The sequence below is a fragment of the Protomyctophum bolini genome (assembly GCF_963924005.1).
Source record: "Protomyctophum bolini genome assembly, chromosome: 15".
Lineage (NCBI taxonomy): Eukaryota > Metazoa > Chordata > Actinopteri > Myctophiformes > Myctophidae > Protomyctophum > Protomyctophum bolini.
In genome coordinates this window covers 27,824,163-27,851,960 of record NC_137876.1, presented here as the reverse complement: position 1 = coordinate 27,851,960, position 27,798 = coordinate 27,824,163, and the positions used below count along the sequence as shown (strand labels likewise).

The 27,798-nt window shown below is 44.5% G+C and overlaps 2 protein-coding genes across 6 annotated transcripts in view; one reads left to right on the top strand and one right to left on the bottom strand.

Annotated features, from left to right (window-relative positions):
* Positions 1 to 3,967: 3,967 nt before the first annotated feature.
* On the bottom strand, positions 3,968 to 14,933 carry jade1 (jade family PHD finger 1). Of its 5 annotated transcripts, none has more exons than XM_080783549.1 (11): positions 14,812 to 14,933; positions 13,056 to 13,130; positions 12,620 to 12,690; positions 12,002 to 12,159; positions 11,578 to 11,762; positions 11,013 to 11,224; positions 10,190 to 10,357; positions 9,833 to 9,949; positions 8,340 to 8,948; positions 6,924 to 7,041; positions 3,968 to 6,046 (listed from the first exon to the last, which is right to left on the bottom strand). In XM_080783549.1, the coding sequence occupies exons 1-11, from the start codon at positions 14,915 to 14,917 to the stop codon at positions 4,833 to 4,835; spliced, it is 3,033 nt and encodes a 1,010-aa protein (XP_080639675.1). In that variant the 5' UTR covers positions 14,918 to 14,933; the 3' UTR covers positions 3,968 to 4,832. The 5 variants fall into 5 exon arrangements, with proteins under 5 accessions (XP_080639675.1, XP_080639679.1, XP_080639678.1 ...); XM_080783553.1 differs by having other exon boundaries at positions 13,056 to 13,107; positions 14,812 to 14,894; XM_080783552.1 differs by lacking the exon at positions 14,812 to 14,933 and adding an exon at positions 14,132 to 14,601.
* Positions 14,934 to 14,956: 23 nt separating this feature from the next.
* Positions 14,957 to 27,798, top strand: part of LOC308329808 (kelch-like protein 7) — a gene marked incomplete at both ends in the record, with an annotated part of 16,014 nt that continues 3,172 nt past the window's right edge. The window contains 8 exons of the mRNA XM_080784311.1: positions 14,957 to 15,029; positions 15,385 to 15,481; positions 18,365 to 18,489; positions 19,356 to 19,531; positions 22,941 to 23,115; positions 24,392 to 24,534; positions 25,659 to 25,772; positions 26,382 to 26,508. Of these exons, the coding sequence (XP_080640437.1) occupies positions 14,957 to 15,029; positions 15,385 to 15,481; positions 18,365 to 18,489; positions 19,356 to 19,531; positions 22,941 to 23,115; positions 24,392 to 24,534; positions 25,659 to 25,772; positions 26,382 to 26,508 (1,030 nt within the window). The remainder of the gene's footprint in view (positions 15,030 to 15,384; positions 15,482 to 18,364; positions 18,490 to 19,355; positions 19,532 to 22,940; positions 23,116 to 24,391; positions 24,535 to 25,658; positions 25,773 to 26,381; positions 26,509 to 27,798) is intronic.

The following is a 27,798-nucleotide window of genomic DNA, read 5'->3' as shown; positions in this document are numbered from 1 at the left end:
GATTTTACAATCATGTAGTGGTTATATTGAACAGAATTGGATGTAACTCATTTTGCAGTTGCGCTGTTTACAATGATGAGCATGATGTTGGGAATGCAGGTGTAGCAAGAATGTTAATATAATTTGTTGGTCATAATGTAAGCAACTCTGGTTACTGCAACTTCGCCTGCACAAACTGGCATGCCATTAAAGGATATACAGGTCCATCTCAATGAATTAGAATATTTTGTAATATAATTCCAAAAGTGAAACTCGTATAGTCTCAATTCATTGTGCATAAAGTGAAGTGTTTTATTTGAGACCACTAAAATATTTTTTAAACGAGAAATGTCGACCATCTGAAAAGTATATTAATGTATGCACTATGCAGTTAATACTTGGTCTGGGCTACTTTTGAACAAATTATTTTATCAATTTCAGCATGGAGGTTCTGGAAGCCCAGGTTTGCTTTGATAACAGCCGTAAATTAATTTGTGGTGTTCAGTCTTATGTCTCACACCTTCCTCTTGACAATACAACCTAGATTCTCTGGGGTTCAGGTCAGGCCAGTTGGCTGGTCAGTACACCAGTGACAGTTTTGGCTCTGTGGACAGGTGCCAAATCGAGCTGGAAAGGACAATTGGCATCTCCATGAAGCTTAACATACTGAAGCACAATGTACTCTAAAAAGATGGCTGCGTTGAAACCATTACGTTTTCACTGTCAGTGGATCAACACCAGCAGATAACACAGCCTAAATCATCACTGTGTTTTGTCATGTCCAGAGTGTCAACACAACCATCTATTATGATATGTTACAGCACTGTGTGCCTCCATACATTGACAAGCTTTATGTTGATGCTGATCTTCCTTTTACAGCAGCGTGTGTTGAGACTGGACAACAGCTCTTCTTGTCCTGCCAGGGCGGATAGGACAATCTGCAGCCACATAACAGTGCAATCAGTCTGGAAATTACTAATCATGAAAAATGTCATAGCCGATAAAACAGATTTTGTTGTGGTGTTAAATGGTAAATGGTAAATGGTGCATTTATATAGCGCCTTTATCCAAGGCGCTTTACATAGATTGTGCATTACATTCACCCATTCATACACCGATGGCAGCGGAAACCATGCAAGGCACCAACTAGCACATCGGGAGCAATTAGGGGTTCAGTGTCTTGCTCAAGGACACTTCGACAGTAACTCTGGGGGAGCCCGGGTTTGAACTGGCAACCTTGCGGTTCCCATCCAGGCACTCTACCCCTGAGCCACCGCCGCTGTCTTGGCCAAAGCATGGGCACAGCACACTATGCCGTTCCCGTTTGTGTGTTGTGGTAGAATGTCATAAACGGGCCTGCCTATACTTTTCAATGGTGGTATCAATTTTATTGATTGATTTAATACTTAAATAAACATGCTTATCAGCAGTGCAGCAGGTAGTAGCCTACAGTCATGGGTTATGCTAAAAGGATAACACAAAAATCCCTAGTGGCTTGTTTACATTGTGGTCCTTAAATAAACTGTAGTGTAGGCTATTCCCATACTGAGAGTCAAACCCAGGGCCAGGTCGCCTAGGTGAAAACCAGGAATCCTGGCCACTACCATTTGGGACTCAAAGTGGTGTTCCATAAAGTGCATTTTAGTGGATTGTACACCTTTTACACTGATGCAGTTCCTAGTCCAGCACAGCAGTAACAATATATAGGCTACTCATTTATATTCAGTAAGCATATATGCTTCATGCTACAGATATAAGGTTTAGGGTTTCAAAAATAAAACTCCTAAAGAACACATCCAATGTCCATCTAATTTCTAAAAGGTCAAATATAATGTTCTCATTCAAATTATCCATTATGTGGCTCAATAGATGAATCAGGGATTAATACTGAAGGTCATACTTTAGGTTCAAAGCTCACTCGAACCAAACAACCCAACCAAACTAAAAACTCACTCGATAAAAAACAAACAAAAACACTGATCAACTCAAAGTGAAAAAAACATTAATGATTAGGAAACTGTCTCAATGAAATCCAACTAATAATAAAACATTTCTTAAATTGCTCCCTCCATGATCCTCCCTGAAGAGTGTGAATTCACCTTGACCAAGAATTAAACCCACAACCTTTGAGTTGTCTCAGCTTTAGTCATACCACCAAGCCTTTCACACTAATACAAAGTTGTTGGTCATATTTGAGGTTCAAGGGAGTGCTGGTAGGTCAAAAGATGAAAATGCACATCAAACACCTCTCCTGACAGAATGAATCTACAGATATACCATCTGTAGATTCATTCTGTCAGCACTGATGACCAGCGTTCATTATGACACAACTAACATTTAGATTAGTGTTGAAAACCAATTACTCTTTCATTGACAAACACAGAGGTATTTAGTAATGTCAGCCATTAGTCATTTATTAGTTTGAGAAGCCTATATCAGTAACCAAGAGTAGGTCTATACAAGGTTTTGTTTAAGTACATTTATCATTTTTTTAATGACAGCTTCTAAATGATCTTATTAATCAAGTATATGCTGAGCCCCGTAGGCCTACTTGAAAACTGCATTCTGTTGAGCTATTTTAACAACTCAGCAGTGGTGGGAAAAGTACTCAAATATTTTACAAAAAAGCAATAAACTTTGAATCATAAAAAATACTGCAATGTACAAATACTTTGTTACAAGTGTAATTCAAAGTGTACTTGAGTAAAACGTACTAAAGTATTGGCATCATCAAATGTACTGAGTGCTGAACCTACAATTATATTACAATTAGCCTACAACTATTATAAATCCCTGACTCATTATCTGAGCCACAATGGCATACAAGCTGAGAGTGAGCAGGAAATATCTTTAGAATTTAGATACCGTGACATGGATGACAAATCTGATGAAACAGCCAGACAGAATAACACAAAACACATTCAATAGCATAAAAGACCTTCTGACCTTATACTGTGCAAAGGGGATCTAGACGGTGGTGCGCGGGCCGGCCGGTTGCCCGCAGGTTGTCGGCACAATTATCGTGCAGCGGGCGGGGCGGGGCGGGTAACCCCCCATCCCCCCCCCCACCCTTTTCCCCAAAAAGGAGGAAAAAAAGCATTCCGGTAACTGCTCTCCTAGTCCTACTAGTACTCCTGCTGAAATAATCAGCTTGTGCTGCTGCTCATCTTGTCCTTAGTCCCTGCCTTTTTGACCGTAGGAGAAAAGTGTTCTCTCCAGCCTGAACTACATGTTAAAACAATTCCCATCTGAGGCTCTGAGTCTGAAGTCTGAACCTCGCCGGCGTCATCAGCGCATCTGCGTTAAATCTTTCTTAATTGAGCACGCCTGCGTCACGCGCTCAATTAAGAAAGAGGGAGCGTCTCTCTCTCTCTCAAGCAATAGCGATTATGCATGCGATGCTAAACTTAATATTAATAGCGTTTTTTTTTGTTTTTGCAACTCCACCATAACTCACAGAATTACTGTATTCTGTTATTTCAACATAAGACATCAAATAATAGCGTTTGTGTGTGTGTGTGTGTGTGTGTGTGTGTATATATATATATAAATACACACACACGAACTTCTGACAATCTCAAATGAGTCCTCGGGCTCCTATTTCCACAAGTAGTTGTCTACTTTGCCCGTTATAAAATATCCGATACGGTTGACTATTAAGGTTTTATGGAAGATGTTTCTGAGTACAATAATCAATTATTTTATTGCTAGTTTGACCAATTTTAAAATACTTTATTAGTAGGGTTTGGGTTTACTAGCCAGTAGCCACAGCACAAAGAAATAAGCAATGTCAAGTTACAATCCAAATTATCCAGGAGAAAGCTGGCTTCTATGGAATCCAATTAGTGTACTTAACCCGACTCCGCCAGATGGGGGCGGTATTGATTCACAAGTTCAAACATCAAGTTCTTCCACTGGTGGAGTCCGCTGAAAACTTCTGGGAACACTGATTAGGTTAGTACACTAGCAAAGAGACCAATCAAATGTGTGCCGCGTGAGAAAGAATTTTATTCATCTTAAGACATGACAAAACAAATCCTTTTGCATAACAGTAGTACAGCAGCGGCCCAAAAAAGGTACAAAAAACGCTTTTTTTTCAGTGTAAAAATAACTCTAGCTCAAACATCATACCTGTGCCTTCCTGTCTTAGTGCAAACTCTTGAAATAAAAGATAGGCACGTGATGGATAGATAATCAAATTTCAATTACACTCGAGTGCTTCTGACAGCAGACAAACGGTCGTTAATCATTTCTTTTTGTAAAATGACCCCATTTGTAACAATGGCAATCTAATAATCTAATGTTTGAATGTAGACTGACATTCACAATTTTTTTAAACTGTAGAGTTTGTGTCATTTGTCTGAGATACTGTGATATTGAGTTCACAATGCAATGTTTCTTATCCTTTTTTTACTAAGTGCAACTGACTCACAGCAAGTGTAATACTATTTAATAACAAAACAAAAAATTACAATGCAAGCTTATGGTCCCAAGCAATAATCACAACTGTCAATCACAAAATGAAGCGTTTAGCTAAGCAAGAGTTAGGTGGCAACTTGACATCTTTCTATTCTATGAAAATAACCAATAAAAACTAGCCAAAGAAAAACTAAAAGTAAAATATTTCCAAATTTGTATTTTACATTATGTTACAAATAAAAAATAAATATCAGCTCTGTTTAATCTAGGCATTTTAATGATTTTCGTTTTACGAGAAAAATAAAGATTACAAAGAGACACCAGCAGTTTATCTTTTTTCCCAATAAACAGTGCAGCTTATTTCAAGTGTTCTTAGAACTCTGAGAACATAACCTGCCATTCTTATAACCTTCGGAACTTCTGCCAGAGTTACATCAGGACGCCAGCACGCCTCTCCGAATGATGTTGTTACCGTAGCGACGGGTGATTGACGGGTCCCCCCTCAGTTGATGAGAGTGGCACCTCTTCAGGCAGTGATCTACCTCATCGTCACTCGGCTTGGCGTTGGAGGAAGGGGTGAAGGCTTCATTCTCTGCCCCTGTTCGGAGCCTGGTTCTGGGGTAAGAGGGCTCTGGCGTGTTTGGTGGTGGCCTGAGGAAGGGCTTGCGTTGCTGCTGTTGCAGGGATGCTGGCTCAATTGCCCCACCTTCCTGCTTCTCCTTCGCCACCCCAGGAGGTCTCTCGCTCCTCTTAGGGATCCGAAACTTCCCCCAGTTCTTGAGATGGCCGTTGGAAGCTGAATGGGAGGAAGAGGATGAGGAGTTGTTTGCCGGAGTCTTCCTCAGCAACCCACTGGGTTTAGTACTGGACCCGCAGTGTTCCAGGATCACGTTTGCTTTGCCTGGTTTTGTGGTAATGGAGTCTGCGGCACTATGGTTTTTGTTGGCTTTTGTAGTGATGTTGGTAGAAGGGTCAAGGGTCATTAGGCTTTTGCTGACTGTTCCTGTGTTTATGGAGTAGTCGTCAAAGTCAGAGGCTCTGATATCGACCAGTCGAATAGATACCGTTCTCTCCAGGGGCTTCAACCCCAGTCTTATTTTCGTTTGGATTGGAGTACTGTCTGTGGGTTCATTCTTCCTTTTCTTCCTTCTCCTTTTCTCCTCTTCATCCTCGTTGTCGCTCTCTTGCTCCTCCTCCCTGCTCCTCATCTCTTGTTCCTCTTTATGGTGTTCTGGCCCTGGGGCCTCCCTCCTGGGCTCTGCCCTGTTCTCAGGTTTTTGTATCTTGACGTGGTTTTCATCCTCCCGAACTTCAGCCTTCTGACCTTTTGAGTAGTGAAACCCCTGATATCCCGGGTCATCATCCATGTTCTGAACTCTGCTGTAGGCATTCACCTCAACAGTCACTGACTCCTTGAGTTTTGCTCCCTCACTATCCTTTGTATCCAGTGGTTTGCTGCTGCTGTCCTTCTGAGGCTGCGGGGAATTGGGAAGATGTTTCCTGTGGAGGCCTTTTCTCTTCTCGTGCTTTGAAGAGCCACATTTTGTCTTTAGACTGGAGTGGCCCCATTGAGAGCCGGACTGGGAGTCTTGGTGTGATAACCAGCCCAGGGAGAAGATTTTTTCCAAGTCTTTGGCTGAGGCATCACCTACAACAACATATTAGAATTGTGGAGAGGAAAAAAACGATCAGATAAGTTCAAGCAAAAAAAGTGATTTTGTTCAATCAATTCTAGAAATAGCATTCAGTAATGCATTTAAGCAAAAAGCAAGTGTCATATTCTGTGTCAGAACAGCGAAAAATACGTTTTTGCCAGGTGCTTGAAAAGCACACAGACTACATTTGCACCCACCATTACTGACGTCAATAATGACAACTTTAGTGACTACCTAGTCAGACCTTCTCGTGATTGGCTGCCTCCTAAGCCAATGATAGTCTGAACGGCATTAAAAACCCATACTTTGAACGACGCAATGCGGAGCAAGTGGCAACAGAAGCTAATGTTATGAGCCAACTGGAGCTAGAGGACAATCATAACAAAACAGTGAGTGAACCAACAAAAGAACGTCAGAAACGATCAAAAACGGGCGCTACAAGAGATTGTTGCACCTACCAGTCATGACAGAGCCATTCTTTTTTGTTTGTGTGTGCACGTGCGTGTATGTATGTATTATATGTATTGTTTTGTTTTTTTACACTCATCACAAGATTCACTTTGGCATTGTGTGTACATACTGTTGTTCATGTTGTTTTTTATTCATAGCCAGGAGTGGTTCTGTTTCATGATGTCATGCACATAGACTCATAGAGGAACGAGCTGATTGTTCTACATTTGTAGGGACCCTGTTCTTGAAGGCTTTGCTTCTGTAAAAGCATACAGTACTCACAAAATAGAGATTGTAGCCATTGTTCTTGATTCTTGAAAATATGTTATCAATAAATATAATGAATGAGGAAGAAAAGAAAACATATCCTAACCCATTCATCTGAGAAGCCCAAAAGAAAATACAATGCCGTTCACTCACCAGTGAGCAGCTCATGGTCCAGCAGTCTGACTTGGTGATGAAAGATCTGTTCCTGAACCCTCCACAGAGAGCGCTTCATCTTCTCCCTCCGCGTCACCATGTAGGTCAGGTTACGCACCTGAAGACCCAGCAAGTCAGGACAAAATTAGGAGTTGCCTTCATGTTGATGGTGTCCGATCATGTCATACAACATACGTGAATGTCATTCATACATAGGTGAAGAAAACAAAGTGAGGGAGCTGTCTGAACACCAGTGACACACTTAATTGGCTCAGGAAATATTGTAGTGATCACCTGGTGCTTGTATACCCCACTGTCAACCACAATCCTAAAAAAACATTCTACCTCAAGTAAGGTTGGGCGATATAGCAAAGTTTTCCAATCGCCCATCGTCTGGCCGCAGATAGACGATATATTCGTGCAATGTGATTACAGTTTACAGTGCAAGTCGAAAAAAAGACAAATCCACAAGCTCTCAATGTGCCGCGTCGGGGACGCGTTGAGAACCTGCAGACGCGCCCGTCTCTGAAGCACCGTTTGCAACGCAGATCTGTCTGTTTTTGAAGTGCTGGTGTTCGTTCACGTTGTCAATAGCACAATACAGGCAGAGATTAAGTGAAGTTTAATCAGTGCGTTGAATCAGCAGCAGCAAGCCAACACCACCACAGCTTGTTGTTAATGATTTGTCACTCCCGTCTTTTTTTTTTTTTTAAGAGTGAGTGTGTGAGCGGTGCGCTGTTCCCCCGTTCTGCTGCTGCTGGGACTGACTCTGGAAGCATACCATTATAACCAGAGGAGGAGTTTCCACTTTCCACCCGGCCGCTGTTACGACTTTGCTGGCCCAAATTGATTCGCATTTTGCTCACACTATTTATTATTATTTTGCTGTAGGTTAATGTTATTTTGCAAAAGAAAGAATCGCCGCGAAAAATCGCCTAATAAAAATAATCGGCGATTGGATTCGTAAAATCACAATTGACGATAGATTCGTATCGTCACCCAACCATAACCTCAAGCTAATAACAAATCATTCTTAACGGGCCACTTCACCCCTTTTGCGACCAGAGCTTATTTGAATGATGTTTGGGAGACAAGAAACACTTTCCTGGGGTTTTTATGTGGGCAATGATATTTAGATATTTACTTATATTATATTACTACAATTACCATAATTCTTTGCTGCACTCACCCCACCTTGTGGCAGTTTTTGTCTATTTATAGAAAGATTTGTTCTCAGTGCATTCTTCCTTCTGTCTGTTATCCAACTGCAGGTAGCAGCAAACACTCTAGTCCTGATCCTCTACCCATTGCAATACCTGGTCCTGCTCTTAAACACTTGCCTTGCTCTATGCTTGACCTTGCTCTTTTTTCCTCTGGCCTTGCGTTATGGAATAGAGGGAGAATGTGGAAACCTACCCTCTCCAGGTCCTGCCGGAGGTGGGTGAAGAGCTGGAGGCGACGAAGCAGCACCTCCTGCTCGCGGCGTGCCAGGCTCTCTTCCTCATCCTTCTTGGGTGTGAGGAGCGGCTGGTTGAAATTGGCCTTGCGTTTCAGCTTCCAGTACTGGTACATGAAGTCCACTGCCTCCTGGGACAGCTTAAGGTGCCGGGCGACTTCCTCCACGTCCACAAACTGGAAGAATTCCTCCTCCAGTGCCTGGAGCTTCGTCTTGCGGAGGTTCACCCTCTTCTCTTCCTGCTGTCGGCTGCTCAGGGCCTCCGGCTCACCAGTGGAACCTCTGGAAGAGGGCAGTTCTGGAAGAGCAAAGGAAGAGGAAGAGACTTCGTTGTCGTCCTCTCTCACCCTGCCTCTTCTTTTGCCTTTTTTATCTCCGTCTCCCACCTCCTTCTCCTCCTCCTCCTCTCCTCCAGAGTCTCTGGCCTCGCTCCCCTGCAGCCCAGAGTGTTTGGGGCAGTAGGATTTGAACTTGACCTCGTCGTCCTCGGTGAGGATGGTGTTCATCTCCAGGGACGCGCTGAGGCCGCATGTAACATGGAAGGCAGTCCGGCAGTTGTTCGCTGAGCACTGTGGGGGCACAAACAAAGGAATCTTTGATCATTTGTGGTCGAGTGCTACATCAACTGATCCAAATCTCCCTAGAGCTAGATCAAAATGTATATCTGGGATTGGTTTATTGCAAAAAGGTAACAAAGCTTTGGGTCATATGCCCCCAACTGTTTTAGAATTGTATATATGGCTAGAGCAGGCATTAACATAATACGTTTTCAAACCTACAATAAAATAGATATTACAATGAATTTACCTCAAAATAGGTGTGTAGTAACCTTGTATCATGAGAATGTAATTAGTGAAAACTGCTTCAGAACAATTCTGGTCATTTTGCTTACTGCTACAAACTACTTGTAGTGTGGTCAGGCAACCACTGGGTGGTACCTGATCTCCTCTGACATCATTGTGTGTGTGTGTGTGTGTGTGTGTGTGTGTGTGTGTGTGTGTGTGTGTGTGTGTGTGTGTGTGTGTGTGTGTGAGTGACAGTCAGCTTCTAACACACTTTAGTAGTAGAGAATAACTTGATACAGCATCAAATAACAAATGCAACAACATATCACAAATATCACTAGATCAAAGATCAAAGATCAAAGAATGTTATGTAATCCAGTAGGATACAAACATATAGAATTTTCTGGGCTACCTTTCTTTGGTGTGAACATTGAAGAACGACATTTCAAATGTTATATGATCCCCCAAAATAATAAGGAACAATCTGTTCCTCATTTTGCCCCCTGGAATCCCACAAAGTCCCCTGGAGATCCCCGAACACCACTATGAAAACCCTCTGATTAACATTTACATAGATGAGATTATCTCCCTTAACGTGATGTTAAAAATAAAGTGGTCACAATTTGATTCTGGTGTGTGAGGTCAAGAGAGTTAACCTTTAACAGTACCTGTATACATGCTCCTCTCTTCTCCTTACATACACAGCAGATCAGTGCCCATCTGTTGCTGGGAATGTGAGACACGTTGGTTATAGGTTCCATCTTCTCTGGATTCCCAATGCTCACCTACGACCACAGAATCACACAGATATTTCTTATGTTGTAGTGTTGGGTCTCTATCGGAAAAAGGATTACAGGGTCAAAACGATTTGAAGACTGCATGACAACCATTGCTGTATGTGATGCCATAATAATACCCTCGTACTCTCATAGGATCAATGTCGCTCTGCGTGATTCAGTGACATCATTATTTTACTTATGTGTTACATAACTTAACATTGGCAAACAACACTTAAACAGATTCACCTCTGGAATCCACAAGGCACAGCTAACATGGACCCATTTGGTTCCACTTCGGGTCGGCTTCATGGCACCACCTTTCTTCGGACACAGCTGGCACTTTGGCAAGATGCCCAGGGCACAGATCCGACACAGCCAGCTGCCCTTGGGGACTTTCTGAATGCCATAACACGCCTATCAAGGAACAAACAAACACCATGTTCTATCCTTTGAGAAGTATGTGAAAAGAGGGTGTGTACATGCTATGCCAAATGCTACCATCAAGATGCACATTTAAAATGGCAACATTTATTCTTAAATTATTTTCCCCATGTTATTAATATATTTAACATTTTACTAAGGTTTACGTTACTCTGTTTGAAGGGGAGCTTATGCTGTGAAACGTCATACATTGCACAATATTTAGTTTCTACTACTTTTCATAATAGTAATAGTACTATTTAATAATAGTATTGGTAGTAATAGTAGCTGTGGTATACAAGTAATTCAAGATTAGTAGTGGGGTAACAACAGTAGTTTGTATTTAATAGTATTATTTTATTAGCTTATTTTAAGTCACTCTGGATAATGCCATAATTGTACATTGCAGTACTAGTAATACTTTCTTTAACAGTTGGAAATTTCAAATCCTAAGTGTCAACTTACGGATTAAAAACTAACAAAGGATTCTGCTGTGCACTTCTGTATGTATCTATGCATGTGCACAATAAATGCATATATCAGTGGTTCTATTTGGTTCATTTGTAAACTCTCAGTTATGGGGGTCCTTGACATTTGAGAACTGCTATAGTTTAAAAGGGCTCTATAAGAAGGGACATGCCAAACCAACCTGGTGCACACAGATGTTACACTTGTCGCAGAACACCATTTCATTGTTGTCCTCTCCATCAGGGGACTGACAGACATCACAAACCACGTCCTCGTCGTACTCGATGCCTAGCCCCTCCTCTGTCTCCGTGGCATGTGTCATGTTGTCATGACAGCGGCACTCAAACTCCTCTATAACTCTCTCCATGGTGATCTCGTCAAGCACCGGAATTCCTAATAACACAACGACTAAATATGTTAGAATAATCTGTCCCTTGATTTATCTTACCATTATGCAAATCTGTATTTGTATTGATTTCACTAATGACTTTTTATTTATTTATTACAGAGCTATTGCTTGGACAGCATTTGGTCATATTGTCTGCCTTACATTAACAGGTTGCCTTCAAAATCTGTCATTTGAAAGTGGAAAAGTCACTGCAAACCCCCCACATCGAAAAACCTTTATCTAACTCTTATTTTTTTTTATAAAACTTAAGATTTTTGCAGGGAACAAAGATGCTCATAAGTTGACATTGTGACACACCAATGCAACCAAAGCGCCCAGCTCAGGCCACCCCACTCACCCATCTCATTGAACTCCTCGTTGATGATCTGTATCCAGGCCACATCTTCCTCGTCCAGGTCATAGCGGCACGTCGCCTCGGCCAGTGTCCGGATGTCCACGTAGCCCAAAGACTCAGAGCGCGATATCCTGATCAGCTTCTTAGGCTTAGTGAACATCACCTCCTTCCCCTTCTCTGCCAGCACCCTGTGGAAAACAGGACGTTTGATTTAAGATCAGTGTATTGCTTGTTTTCACCCATTCAATAAAAAGGTTGAGAATACAAGCTCAGACTTGCTATATAAACTACTAAATAAAAGTAATAAAATGCCAGTAGAAATGTAGAATGTCTTGCTCAAGCGCACATTTACAACAGATGACTGTTGTAGAAAGTGAATCCTGCAGTCATTAGGTTATGGGACCTCAGAATGTGTTGGTTGTCTTACCGGGCTACTGGATGAGGGATGGACTGGGGACTGACAGGAACCTGAACCCCCTTCTCCCAGTCCTGTCTCCAGGGATCAGCCAGGATGTAGTACTCATCTGGGTTCAACTGGTGTGAATCATGAACCTTCATGGCAGTGATCAAGTCTGTGCGAAAAACCTGACCCATATAGACGTGAATATTTAACTTGTGTTATAATAATAGGGTTTAGTTGGACTCAAAATCTCAAAATCTAAGAGAGGACACAGGGAGAATGGCAGAGTGGGAACTAGAAAAGCACCAGAGGGAGTCAATGTTTGACCTTAGCTGGCCGGGGTCAGAATAGGGATGCTAGGGTTCATGTGGTTAATAGACGGTTACATGTATGTGCAGGAGGATAAAATGCATAAACAAAACAAGACAGAAAAAAAGACAACTAAAGCCAAGCCGCAAGTGATAAACAACCTCAGATGAGAAATAAATGAGAAACAAATACCTAATGTGCATGAGATAAAACTCTTAAGTGGCAAAGTGCTCAATAAAAACAATTAAAGCAATCAAGATGACAGAAAATACCCTCAAACCTTAATTAGATTAAAAACTGTTTTTCATGTTTCATATAGTTTCTCAAAAGACGTACCTCAGAAGGTTTCGTTCCCTTTCCTCTCCTGGGCTGTGACTTAGAGTGCTGGGACCAACATGTAGAGTTACCTGATAGAGAACAAGATACAGGATTATAATATGAGCCTAAAGGGTAATGCACATGTTTTTTGCATTTCGTTGTAACTGCATTTTCATCCAAGACAGTTTCAACAAATGCCTAAAACCCCACATGTCATAGATTGTGCTCATGTCTGGTAACTAGTGGTTTGTGGTTGACAAGATACTTAAGATTAGTTATAGTTACTACTATTTTGTGCTTGCAAATTTAACTTTTACATTCCGTTGTTCATGGGGAGCAAATGAACCGAAACACAGAGTGGTAGCCAGCAACCTTGGATGGTCTACAGAATGGCTGTGTAATACTTTGGCCATGAGTCATGTCAGCAGCAGACAGCCCAGAAGAGTAAACTTACTTCCATTGTCTGAGTCTTCACTGCTGCTTGCATGCCTGCTTCTCTTCATGGTCTTGGGTACAGTTTGGTCACACACTGCACAAGTCAGAAAAAAAGAAAATAATAATACAGATGTTTTATTCTTATCACTAGTGTGATACAATGTTTGAAATTGTCCACTGAATACATATTGATAGAGAACATTAACACCAGGTTTCACTGCAATTTATCTTTTAAATTAATGTTTACAGAAGACAAACTGCTATATCAGATTTTTAAAAAATAGAACAATTGGAATATAATTTGTTATAACATATTAAAGCAACATAACATTAGAACCATACACTGTTATTTGTGTCAATCATGCTAGTTTACAGGTTGTTGATGAGACCACTGGCCGTAACACGGTTCTGGTAACGAAACACAACAGTGGAGCTGACCTGATATTGTGTCTTGTGACCATAGCATAGATAGACTTATTAAACTACAGCATTAGTCATCTTTGCTACTCTACACTCAGTGACCCCAGCGTAGCTGCCTGGAAATGACAACAGCATCAAGTCGCCACGTGCACAATAATGAGAAAACAACGCGTCATAGTGACACAGGCGCATAGGGTACCTTTTATCTCTATCGTATGATTAAGGCAGCGTTGACTTCACATTCATATTACTATTTAACCTTACGTTTAGAATAATTGTAAGTAAATGAATAATTTAAAAGTGCAATTGAGAGCAAATTAGCTCTGCATGTCTAAACATTGCGGATTGCAGCATTGGCTACACCAAAATTGGGGCAAAATAAAGTACCATATGCGAAGTTCAAAGTATTGAATTATTCGTATTAATATTAGTGTACAATACGTACTCGAGAGCTGCGCTTCTATAACAGGAATGATTGGAAAAGTTACTCGTAACGAGGCAGCCAGAGCCCAGTCAAAAGGCGTATGGCTGACATGGCATCATTATGTGTTCCGTTCTCGGACGTTAAAATGCTGTTAAAAGTACTGTACGCATGTTGCTGCCATCATAATTTGTACATGCGAGTAGATGATGTGCAGTTTTTAATGCAGTTAACCCGTTACTGGACTTACTTACTAGTATTAGCCAAATGGCTAACGACACTTGCACGTTATGTAATCCCCAGGCCCAGCCACACCAGCAATGAATATAAACTCACTGTCTGACTGGTAAACGAGTGAGTAGCTTAGCCTTACTACGGTGCTAGTTAGTTGGGATTTTCCAGAAACCTGTCATTGCAGATTCACATAGTCTATACTGTGTAGTTTACACACACACGAGCTTTTAGCATTAGCCGTTCATTCCAGCAAATAGACTGCATCTTCCTGAACCTGGCGGCTCACGGTGGTACTAGAGGCTAGCATGGAGCTAAGCTAGTTATTAGCCCCAGGCTACTGTAATGCCAAAATGACAAGGTGCCGCTTATTAAGAGTCGCCAAATGTATGTAACGGGGGAGCAACAATGTAGTTGATCGTGGATGAGTGGTATTTTGTGACGGATTGATGCACAGTGTGACACATCCACCAGTCATCCACTGGGTTCAGGTTAATCTTTGGCGCCATTTTAAATGACGATGTCGCGTTTTCCTAGCGGACAGCTAGTTGCGACCATACTAGGACCAAAAAAAAAAGAAGAAAAAAAACTCACTCAAATAGACTCATAAGGAATTTACATTGCAGGTGAAAAGAGAAAAAAACAAAGAGTATACGCTTTAAATCCGTGTAAGAGTTGTTAAAGAAAGTAGGACGGTACATACAGAGCACGTCAGGCCGTTGCAAAGGTGTGCAGTTTGAATTTGATGTGTTGTAGCGCAGCAGTTTAGAGGCTTCACTTGTTCCGTTCGTTCGAGCCGCATTCCACATACACAAACACACTGGCGTGACGTCACGGCTACATCCCCTATGGCTACCTCCCATAGCCTGGAGGAACACGAGGACGTTGTGATTGGCCAGTTGGTCGTCACAGCACCATGTGGTTTTTACACACCCCAAAAGGGTGTGTGTGTGTGTGTGTGTGTGTGTGTGTGTGTGTGTGTGTGTGTGTGTGTGTGCGCGCGTGTGTGTGTGCGTGTGCGTGTGTGTGCGTGCGTGCGTGTGTGTGGCTTATAGGTAAATAAGTGATGTTGTTTTGGTTCAAATAAGTGTTAAATAGCTGATAATACTCCCTAGCATGCTGAGTCTCCCTAGTCTCGCCAGATTTTATCTTCTATTTTATCCAATCAGGAGAGAGAACTCGCACAGGACAGATTAAACGTGAAATTGAAAGTGATGACTCAAAGAAAGTTGACATTGTGGTCGTATCGCACATTCTCCTATTGCCATTCAAAAAGTCGCCAACGTCCGTGAGTCCACGGCCCGTGAGGTGCCGCTGAGGAGCGCTGAGCCGGAGGTCATTGGACTGCTGGTGGAGTTCATCTACACAGCCAGGTGAGCTTTGATTGGCTTAAACCCCTTCTCATCCACACAGCCAGGTGAGCTTTGATTGGCTTAAACCCGTTCTCATCCACACAGCCAGGTGAGCTTTGATTGGCTTAAACCCGTTCTCATCCACACAGCCAGGTGAGCTGATTGGCTTAAACCCCTTCTCATCCACACAGCCAGGTGAGCTTTGATTGGCTTAAACCCGTTCTCATCCACACAGCCAGGTGAGCTTTGATTGGCTTAAACCCCTTCTCATCCACACAGCCAGGTGAGCTTTGATTGGCTTAAACCCCTTCTCATCCTCACAGCCAGGTGAGCTTTGATTGGCTTAAACCCCTTCTCATCCACACAGCCAGGTGAGCTTTGATTGGCTTAAACCCCTTCTCATCCACACAGCCAGGTGAGCTTTGATTGGCTTAAACCCGTTCTCATCCACACAGCCAGGTGAGCTTTGATTGGCTTAACTAGGCTTACCATACGTCCTCTTTTGCCCGGACAAGTCCTCTTTTGGGGGGCTGTCCGGGCAGTCCAGGGGGGGGGGTTTATAAATTCCTTCAAATGTCCCGGGTTTTACACGTATCGCCTGTATATGTATCGTTACGCTCACAGACCATTCAGACCAATGTGTATTACAATGCACGTTCAATGGTTCGTAGTGGAAAAACACTGTGAGAGGTGGACTTTCAGCCCGAACCCCGGAATGTGTATTATTCATAACTCTGCATGCGCTGTGCGCTGAGTCTGACAGCACTGGTCCCGACCGCAGAGCAGAGCAGAGAAAGGCTCGCTGGCTGCTCTGCTGTCTGCAGATAGACTGTTGTGCTCTCCGTGAGGAAAGCTTGACATGCCAAAGAACTATCTCATCATCATTGACATGCAGAAAAAGTAGGCTGTTTTCTTAGCTTTGTGACTGACCAATGAGAAGCAGATTGTATTGTCTGCAAAGGAACTATGCGTCTGTCACAAATAAAAGTTCTGTCCTGCGAGCCCATGTCATGTCAACAACACAGACAAGGCAGCTGTGCGTGAGGTGAGTCCTGCAAATTAAATTGACCCAATATTATTTTGTACAATAGCAAAGCATATAAGATAATGGTTTGGAGAATAGGCTGGTCTCTCTTTTTACAAGAGATAAGCCATTGCATACAGGTTCTTAAACTTTTTAATTTCAAGGACCCCCATAACTCTGAGAGTAAAACCAGATGGACCCATAAGAGTCCCATTTGATTCCATTTGTACAGTATCAGAGTTATAAAAGGGTCCATTTGGTTCCATTTGTTAGTACACTCTCAGAGTTACAGACCTGTAAGGGTCCATGATTTGGTTCCATTCGTACACTCTCAGAGTTACAGACCTGTAACTCCAGGGTCCAATGGGTTAAAGAACCACCATTCTTCTGTGCGTTAGAATCTGATCTCAGGTCAGAATGGGTTAAAGAACCACCATTCTTCTGTGCGTTAGAATCTGATCTCAGGTCAGAATGGGTTAAAGAACCACCATTCTTCTGTGCGTTAGAATCTGGTCTCAGGTCAGAATGGGTTAAAGAACCACCATTCTTCTGTGCGTTAGAATCTGATCTCAGGTCAGAATGGGTTAAAGAACCACCATTCTTCTGTGCGTTAGAATCTGATCTCAGGTCAGAATGGGTTAAAGAACCACCATTCTTCTGTGCGTTAGAATCTGATCTCAGGTCAGAATGGGTTACTCGTAGCAGTCGAAGGCATTACATTTAGTTAGTGTGGTTGCCCACAGGCAACCAGACTCTTGTAATTGTAACACTTTATTGTGGGCTCGCTACAGCGAGCACACACTAGTTATTGCCAGCCTATATTTATTCCGCTTCTTTATTCCGCCGCTTTTTTTTGACACACTACTACTTCCACATACTTTATGCTAGAAATTTAGTTCAAACTTCAAACTGTTCAGCTCTTTGCAGTGATGGGTGCTTGTATTTTTATTTTTACAAAGTTTTATACTTTTTATACTTTTTTTAACATCCTTTATAATGAGAGTCGATGGAAGAAAGGTCCCATTTTTACTAATTATCACTAAAATTAATTAAAAATATATATTTTTAGGTCGGCCTCATGGTGGCGCTATAACAGCCCACTTTACCTTTTGGCTCATAACTCTTGAACCGTATGTCGTAAAATCAAAATTATTTTTTCCCTGGATTCCTTGGGTCATGACGCACCCATATAGGCCACGCCCATTTCCGCCATGATGGATTTTCCGCCATTTTGAATTTTGTCCAAAACACACTTTTTGCTTTTCCTCCTACAGATTTTGTCCAAATCTCACAAAAATCTGTACACGTGATCTCTGGACCCATCCGATTAAAACACCAACTGCAGATTTTCGGTAGTGCGTATCGTTCGGCCGTAATCGTCTTCCGAAGTCAGTAGGAGGGGCCTATATCACGAAAAATGCCATAAATCACGAACGGAATGTCCAATCCATCCAAAATTTGAATCACATGTCCGGAGTGGTTCGTTCAACCGAGTTCCAAAAGCAATTCCATTTTCATCCATAGGGGGCGCCGCAAACGCGATAAATGTAACCGTTTGTCGGAAAACCAGAATTTCGGGGGTTAAATCCCCTCCGAATTACTTACACACGATCTAAGGTGTGACTTGAAACTGTAACAGGCTGGCAATATCAGTGGGAGGGGTATATATATGTAAGCCACTGCGGCAACCACACTCTGCAATTTTTTTAAATTGCGACCTCTACGAGGTTGTCTAGTTTGACTCGTTACCACAGATGACTATTGGTGAAAATGGTCTCCTGACCCACAGGTGTGTGTGTGTGTGTGTGTGTGTGTGTGTGTGTGTGTGTGTGTGTGTGTGTGTGTGCGCGTGCGTGTGCGCGTGCGTGTGCGTGCGTCAGGATCTCGGTGAACAGCGGTAACGTCCAGTCGCTGCTGGGCGCAGCCAACCAGTACCAGATTGAGCCGGTCAAGAAGATGTGTGTGGACTTCCTCAAAGGACAGATCGACGCCACCAACTGTCTGGGTGGGTGAGCGGCACACATCACATGGCATGACATCACCACATCACATGGCATGACATCACCACATCACATGACATGACATCACCACATCACATGACGTCCTCACATGACATGTCTGGGTGAGCAGCACACATCCAATATGATCCTCATTGATGTGTAAGGATGAAAAAGGTATATTTAGGTCACACGATAAAGGAAATCTGATCTCCAGCACAGCTAGTTACAGTCATAGTTACAGTCATAGTTACAGTCATAGTTACAGTCATAGTTGGCAATAATGTCTCAAACATTTTTGAAGAATGAATAAAAAGCTGATGCAGCATTTGGCCAGTGTGCCTAACTGAAAATTGGCACATCATATGTGAATATGATTTAAACTTATTCAGTGTTACCGACGTGTTGATTTGACTTTTTGCATGTCACGTTTGGATACGTGAGGCATTGCTCTTTTAGCACGTATCTACAGGCAGACAGACAGACAGGCAGACAGACAGACAGACAGGCAGGCAGACAGACAGGCAGGCAGACAGACAGACAGACAGACAGGCAGGCAGACAGACAGGCAGGCAGGCAGGCAGACAGACAGACAGACAGACAGACAGACCGACATTCTATGATTCTAAGATTCTATGACGAAAGAAATTTGTCGATACCTTTCTTTCACTGCAGAAAACTAAAGGAAAACTAAGCTATGATGACTAAAACTAAGACTGAATATACTGACAATTTCCTCAACAAATGTGTGTGTGTGTGTGTGTGTGTGTGTGTGTGTGTGTGTGTGTGTCTGTGTGTGTGTCTGTGTCTGTGTGTGTGTGTGTGTGTGTGTCTGTGTCTGTGTGTGTGTGTGTGTCTGTGGTGGCGTCTGTAGGCATCGCGGCCCTGGCAGACTGCATGGACTGTCCCGAGCTGAAGGGGGCGGCAGAGGTCTTCGTCCAGATGCATTTCACCGAGGTGTACCGGCTGGACGAGTTCCTGGCGCTGGACGTCGCTCAGCTCACACACCTGCTGCACCAGGACCAGCTGACGGTGCGCGCAGAGGCACAGGTACGCTACGCACACTGACCCAGGACCAGCTGACGGTGCGCACAGAGGCACAGGTACGCACACGCACACTGACCCAGGACCAGCTGACGGTGCGCGCAGAGGCACAGGTACGCACACGCACACTGACCCAGGACCAGCTGACGGTGCGCGCAGAGGCACAGGTACGCACACGCACACTGACCCAGGACCAGGGTTGGGATTCGTTAGGATTTTTATGGTTCCGAATCCTTCCCGGATCCCTCTTTGCGGTTCAGGTTCCTAACGGTTCCCTTAACGGATCCCAATATTATTTTTTCCCCTTTTTTTCTGACATAGATTATGCTTATATTATAACTAACCTAACCAAGTACATAATAAACACAAATGAATTCATTCAATTATTGAAAATGCTCTTTACAATTATGAGGTGGCACTATTATTTTAATTTCACCACCACCAGCTAGCCACCACAACAATAGCATTGTTGCAATTTGTACTGTATATTGCAATTTGTACTGTATATTAAATATACAGTACATACACATTGCAATAATGATATTGTTGTGGTGACAAATGTTGTCTTTAATGTTCAGATTAATTTAATATGAAGGACCCCTTACCCTAATGGAAACAAATAGTGCTTTCTTGGATTATAAAATCCTTTAGCAGACCTTGTATTGAACTGTAGGCTACGTTCCTGTGCTTTTTTCTGCAAACTGTTTATAAAGTAATTAATCTATGGAGGTATATGCACCTAAACGCTGGGCTCTCAACAGTCACACGATTAATTTAGAGACAAATCAAAAGCAGTTGAGTTGCTTATAAGTTGTAAAAAATAAGTGCAGACAAATTGATTTGGCTATATTTAACGTGATTCATATAATATCAGACAGAAGGACGTCGAGTCATTGGCGGTCTAAATGAACACCATTAACAACAGTTGTAGGCTACAACACGCCTAATGAAAAGCTCTGTAGAAGTTTAGTAGTTTTTATTTTCTATTACGTTACTATCCTGGGGAAAGTGAACGAGCCTTGCATCATCCTCGTCCCCCGCCGGCTGTGGTGGAGCTGCGGGGAGTGCAGGCACGGCTTTCCGCATGGCTCTCAAACGCGATGTGCCTACTGTAGATTGTTCTCGTGAGTTGTGGACTCGTGTAGACATATTGATTTTGAGATGTTTCCTCGTGGACGTGGTGCAACTGGTAGCCTACAAGTTGCAACAACCTTTGCAGGGAACTATAGCATTGCATTTACTCCACTTTGCGTGCTCAGCCTCAGAGTAATTTCCCTCTCTGTTAACTACACTTTGGAGATCTCTTCGACATACTGTCCCACTCGCTCCGCGGCGGTGAGCGGTCGCTGAATGCACAGAACAGTGGGCGTATCCTCCCCGACCCCACTCTCTCATGTAGGTGGGGTGACGTCACCACAGGCTCTGCTTGCATGCATGCACAGACACAGCGGAGCTAAATGATGACTGATGAGAACCGTTTGGGGAACCGTTAATACGAAAACAATGGGACCGGCTCCGGATCCGCAATGTCGGAACCGGGTCTGAAATGGACCCGGTTCCGAATCCCAACCCTACCCAGGACCAGCTGACGGTGCGCGTAGAGGCACAGGTACGCTACGCACACTGACCCAGGACCAGCTGACGGTGCGCGCAGAGGCACAGGTACGCTACGCACACTGACCCAGGACCAGCTGACGGTGCGCATAGAGGCACAGGTACGCTACGCACACTGACCCAGGACCAGCTGACGGTGCGCGCCGAGGCACAGGTACGCTACGCACACTGACCCAGGACCAGCTGACGGTGCGCGCAGAGGCACAGGTACGCTACGCACACTGACCCAGGACCAGCTGACGGTGCGCATAGAGGCACAGGTACGCTACGCACCTCTATTGACTCAATCGGGGGACTCTTTTTTTATATATTCTTTTATCCCACGATTTTGTAACCCATTTTTCACCCCTGTGTCAATCACCTAATGTGATCCTGGGCTCTACACACCCTCCACCAACCTAGTCCCCATATATGGGGGACAAGGGGAGACCAACCTAGTCCCCATATATGGGGGACAAGGGGGAGAGCAACCTAGTCCCCATATATGGGGGACAAGGGGAAAGCAACCTAGTCCCCATATATGGGGGACAAGGGGAGACCAACCTAGTCCCCATATATGGGGGACAAGGGGAGAGCAACCTAGTCTCCATATATGGGGGACAAGGGGAGAGCAACGGACTTGAACTCATGCTTCCTTCATGCCTGAGTGTCCAAGTTGCTCCTTTACACCTGACAGGGGGGAGTTTCCCTGGTTGGACGTAGCGCGTGGAAGGAACACGTTATTCCAACCAGTTCCTTTCCCCTCCATCAGGCGCCCCGGCTGGCCAGGGGGAGGCAGTTTAGAGACCAGGATTACTGCATGTCTTTTGTGAGGGTACCTACCCTAGGGGACACGGGGAGAACATGTGAGGGTACCTACCCTATAGGGGACACTGGGAGAACATGTGAGGGTACCTACCCTAGGGGACACGGGGAGAACATGTGAGGGTACCTACCCTAGGGGACACTGGGAGAACATGTGAGGGTACCTACCCTAGGGGACACGGGGAGAACATGTGAGGGTACCTACCCTAGGGGACACGAGGAGAACATGTGAGGGTACCTACCCTAGGGGACACGGGGAGAACATGTGAGGGTACCTACCCTAGGGAACACAGGGAGAACATGTGAGGGTACCTACCCTAGGGGACACGAGGAGAACATGTGAGGGTACCTACCCTAGGGGACACGGGGAGAACATGTGAGGGTACCTACCCTAGGGAACACAGGGAGAACATGTGAGGGTACCTACCCTAGGGGACACGGGGAGAACATGTGAGGGTACCTACCCTAGGGGACACTGGGAGAACATGTGAGGGTACCTACCCTAGGGGACACGGGGAGAACATGTGAGGGTACCTACCCTAGGGGACACGAGGAGAACATGTGAGGGTACCTACCCTAGGGGACACGGGGAGAACATGTGAGGGTACCTACCCTAGGGAACACAGGGAGAACATGTGAGGGTACCTACCCTAGGGGACACGAGGAGAACATGTGAGGGTACCTACCCTAGGGGACACGGGGAGAACATGTGAGGGTACCTACCCTAGGGAACACAGGGAGAACATGTGAGGGTACCTACCCTAGGGGACACGAGGAGAACATGTGAGGGTACCTACCCTAGGGGACACGGGGAGAACATGTGAGGGTACCTACCCTAGGGGACACGGGGAGAACATGTTGAGTATGCGCTGCTGTGTTTAGATCTATGACGCAGCTGTGTGTGTGTGTGTGTGACTGACTGTGTGTGTGTGTGTGTGTGTGTCTGACTGTGTGTGTCTGACTGTGTGTGTGTGCGACTGTGCGCGTGCGTGCCCAGATATACGACGCGGCGGTGCGCTGGATGAACTACGACGTGTCTCAGCGCCAGCAGCACATGGTGCAGGTTCTGGGCTGCGTGCGTTTCCCTCTGGTCTCCAAGACCTTCCTGTCCAAGACGGTGCAGGCAGAGCCTCTGATCCAGGACAACCCGCAGTGCCTCAAGATGGTCATCGGTGAGCGGAGGGGCACGCACGCACACACACACACACACACACAGACGCACACGCACACGCACACACGCACGCACGCACGCACATGGATTTTAGTTTTTTTTAATGCTTTAGAAAAGTTAAAATCTTGAAATATTCTGTGTATGTACAGTATGTAATAATAATAATGAATTGCATGTTTTTAGCGCTTTTCCAATGGTTCATTCATTCATACGTTGGGAGGTGAAGCGGCGAACAGTCGACGCCAGCGTCCTCACTTCCCACATTCACACACCGACCGGTGGCGAGCTGAGCTCACACCGACCGACTCACTGGAGGCGACGTAGGGTTCAGTGTCTTCTTGCCCAAGGACACTTAGAGGACATGTGGCCAGGAGGAGGAGGAGCCGGGATTCGAACCGCCGACCCATGGGGATCATTGGACGGACCTGCTCTCTACCTCCTGAGCCACAGCCTCCAACAGACACACCTTCTCTCCCACAACAGAAAGTTGCGCGTCTATAGCCTGGTTAATAAACCAGACCGAAAATTGCCTGCCGGCGGATTACGGTCTGGAGAGGCTCAATTGTACGCCCATTTCCTACACCAGAGAAATGGGGCGGCCAATCGGGACACGGTAATGCAATATGGGCGGGCTTTGGTACAGTGACTTTCAATGCTTGAGACCTTTGACTGACAGTATAGCTCTGACCAATTGCGTCAAAGAGAAAATGTTTCAACCCGCCCGCCCTGGAAATGAAATCCAAGCTGAGCCTCCCCAGACTAACATCCCGCGGTCCGTGCTGAGCCTCCCCAGACTAATATCCTGCGGTCCAAGCTGAGCCTCCCCAGACTAATATCCCGCGGTCCGTGCGATATTAGTCTGGTTTATTAACCAGGCTAGCGCGTCTAGGCAGTGCATTTACAGTTGCAGACGTGGATGTGCGTCAGCCAGGTTGTCAACTTGAATGGCAACTTCATAGATTACGATTAGACTCTGGAAAAAAAAATTAGACTCTGAAAAAACCCCATATTTCTGTGTCAGTCGTGACATTGACATTGTCCTTGACATTTTCATGTCAAGGACCCCCAGAAATATATGTAATTGCCCGCCGACCCCCATCTGAAAATAATTATGTTGTTTCAGGGACCCCCCCCCCCCGCCTAGAAGCAAAGATTTGAGTTAAAAGACGTTCGATCTGAAAGAATATAATATTCAAAGATTTGCGCCACATTTCCCCCTCTCGACTGACTCCGCCTTCCCCCTCTCGACTGACTCCGCCTTCCCTCTGCCCTGATAGGCGGGATGCGCTATCACCTGCTGTCGCCCGAGGACCGCGAGGACCTCGGCGAGAGCAGCCGACCGCGCCGCAAGAAACACGACTACCGCATCGCACTGTTCGGAGGCTCGCAGCCGCAGTCCTGTCGCTACTTCAACCCCAAGGTACAGTCCACTATTCACTCCATGTTTTACTTCAACCCCAAGGTACAGGTCACTATTCACTCCATGTTTTACTTCAACCCCACGGTACACTATTCACTCCATGTTTTACTTCAACCCCAAGGTACAGTCCACTATTCACTCCATGTTTTACTTCAACCCCAAGGTACAGGTCACTATTCACTCCATGTTTTACTTCAACCCCAAGGTACACTATTCACTCCATGTTTTACTTCAACCCCAAGGTACAGGCCACTGTTCACTCCATGTTTTACTCCAACCCCAAGTTAGAGTCCACTATTCACTCCATGTTTTACTTCAACCCCAAGGTACAGGTCACTATTCACTCCATGTTTTACTTCAACCCCAAGGTACAGGTCACTATTCACTCCATGTTTTACTTCAACCCCACGGTACAGGCCACTATTCACTCCATGTTTTACTTCAACCCCACGGTACAGGCCACTATTCACTCCATGTTTTACTTCAACCCCAAGGTACAGGCCACTGTTCACTCCATGTTTTACTTCAACCCCAAGGTACAGGTCACTATTCACTCCATGTTTTACTGTCCTGTCTGTGTGTCCTGTCTGTGTGTCCTGTCTGTGTTGTCCTGTCTGTGTGTCCTGTCTGTGTGGTCCTGTCTGTGTGTCCTGTCTGTGTTGTCCTGTCTGTGTGTTCTGTCTGTGTGGTCCTGTCTGTGTGTCCTGTCTGTGTGTCCTGTCTGTGTGTCCTGTCTGTGTGTCCTGTCTGTGTGTCCTGTCTGTGTGTCCTGTCTGTGTTGTCCTGTCTGTGTGTCCTGTCTGTGTGGTCCTGTCTGTGTGTCCTGTCTGTGTTGTCCTGTCTGTGTGTCCTGTCTGTGTGTCCTGTCCTGTGTGTCCTGTCTGTGTGTCCTGTCTGTGTTTCCTGTCTGTGTGTCCTGTCTGTGTTGTCCTGTCTGTGTGTCCTGTCTGTGTGTCCTGTCTGTGTGTCCTGTCTGTGTGTCCTGTCTGTGTGGTGCTGTCTGTGTGTCCTGTCTGTGTGTCCTGTCTGTGTGGTCCTGTCTGTGTGTCCTGTCCGTGTGTTGTCCTGTCTGTGTGTCCTGTCTGTGTTGTCCTGTCTGTGTGTCCTGTCTGTGTGTCCTCCAGGACTCCAGCTGGACAGACATCCGCTGTCCGTTCGCGAAGCGGCGAGACGCCACTGCTGTGTTCTGGGACAACGTTGTGTACATCCTGGGAGGTTCACAGCTGTTCCCTATCAAGGTTACTGTACTTATAATATTATACATTAATACGCTTTGTCCTCGGCTGTTTTTCTGTCGTACACAAGCGGAGCAGCATTGTCTGAACTGCTGACACGCTGTCACAGGCATCTAAACATATGTTTTCACTCCTAAAATGTTAATATAAAACGGTACGTGTATGTAAAAAAAAAGAGAGATTTCCAACTTTACAAGTAATTAAAATCGCGCAATTAAAAACAATATAACATGTTTACAATGTATTCGTTTGTGCTTAATCAAACAGTGCTTTACTGGCCTTGTTATGCGAGCGCACTTGTGAGATGATTTGGGAGCGCATGCATTTATGATATTATAAAAAAAAGGCATAAATGGACTGCACGCCTTTATTTCCAAGTGACAATGACAAGCATACAGCTTGCCTATTTGCAAGTAGCAGGCTATAGGCGTAAGGGGCTTAATCATTCACCATTTAAATAAGTGCTTTGACAGTTCAGATAAAAGCGAGATCATTTTCGGGGGTCGGGAGGACGGGACCGCGGAACCTTCCCTCGAATGTGTGGCAGATTTTACACTCGATTGATAAATGGTCCAGCCATAATCTGACTGGACCTTTGTTTCCCCGTCCCAGTGCATGGACTGCTACAACGTTCTGAAGGACTCCTGGTACTCCAAGCTGGGCCCGCCCACGCCGCGGGACAGCCTGGCGGCCTGCGCCTCGCAGGGCAAGATCTACACGTCTGGAGGGTCCGAAGTGGGTGAGTGATAGATCTGTAGATCTACACGTCTGGAGGGTCCGAAGTGGGTGAGTGATAGATCTGTAGATCTACACGTCTGGAGGGTCCGAAGTGGGTGAGTGATAGATCTGTAGATCTACACGTCTGGGGGGTCCGAAGTGGGTGAGTGATAGATCTGTAGATCTACACGTCTGGAGAGTCCGAAGTGGGTGAGTGATAGATCTGTAGATCTACACGTCTGGGGGGTCCGAAGTGGGTGAGTGATAGATCTGTAGATCTACACGTCTGGAGGGTCCGAAGTGGGTGAGTGATAGATCTGTAGATCTACACGTCTGGAGGGTCCGAAGTGGGTGAGTGATAGATCTACTTTTTGTTAAAGTTACTCTTTGTAATAACCTTAAATTTCAATTTGTAATAACATATTGCTCATAAAATGTTACAAATATTAAAAGTATAACACATAAAAAGCATACACAATCACATGAAGTAATAATGCACCACTCAACTCAACCAGAGCAGAACTCCCACCACAGGACTCTGGCAATCAATTGTGTGTGTGCGTGTGTGTGCCAAGTAGTAAACGAAAACTAGAATTAAAAAAAACATTTTAGTTAACTGAAACTAATACAAACAGTGTTGGATAGGAATGTGTGGAGGGCAGTGATCCAGGAATCCCGAGTTGGTGTTGGCTAGACCTCACTCTGCAGCAAGAGAATACAAACTATATAAAAATAAATTAAAAAAAACGATAACTAAACTGAAACTGTATTGTGTGTCCTCAAAACTAACTGAAATTATAGGACAAAAAATACCCTTAGTTTTAGTTTTTATCAATATTTATATGCCTTTCGGATATTTATAATATAATCCTTTTAAATTCATTAGATTCATTTCCTCATTTCTCCAAAAAGTTTTACGGCAGTTTTTTTCATCACCGTGTACGACAGCATGTAGCCACGCTAACCCTAACCCACAAATAAACCAAAGTACCAAAAAAACTAAAACTTAGCATTTTCACCAAAATAAAAACTAGCAAACCTCCTCTAAAAACCTCGAACTAAAACTAACTGAATTAGAAAGAAAAATGTCAAAACTAACAAAAACTAAACTATAATGGAAAAAAAACAACTAACTATTATAACCTTGGTGTGTGCGTGTGTGCATGTGTGTGTGCGTGTGTGTGCGTGTGTGCGTGCCTGTGTGTGTGTGTGCGTGCCTGTGTGTGTGCGTGCCTGTGTGTGTGTGTGCCTGTGTGTGTGCGTGCCTGTGTGTGTGCGTGCCTGTGTGTGTGCGTGTGTGTGTGTGTGTGTG

What these genes read in the sequence shown, in the direction of transcription:
- jade1 (XM_080783549.1), bottom strand. Translation starts at nt 14,917, where the DNA reads ATGTGGAATGCGGCTCGAACGAACGGAACAAGTGAAGCCTCTAAACTG. An exon ending in GCAACGGCCTGACGTGCTCT is followed by an intron (nt 13,131 to 14,811) that starts GTATGTACCGTC and finishes TGACTTGTGCAG; the next exon opens with TGTGTGACCAAACTGTACCC. An exon ending in ATCCCTCATCCAGTAGCCCG is followed by an intron (nt 11,763 to 12,001) that starts GTAAGACAACCA and finishes TGTTTTCCACAG; the next exon opens with GGTGCTGGCAGAGAAGGGGA.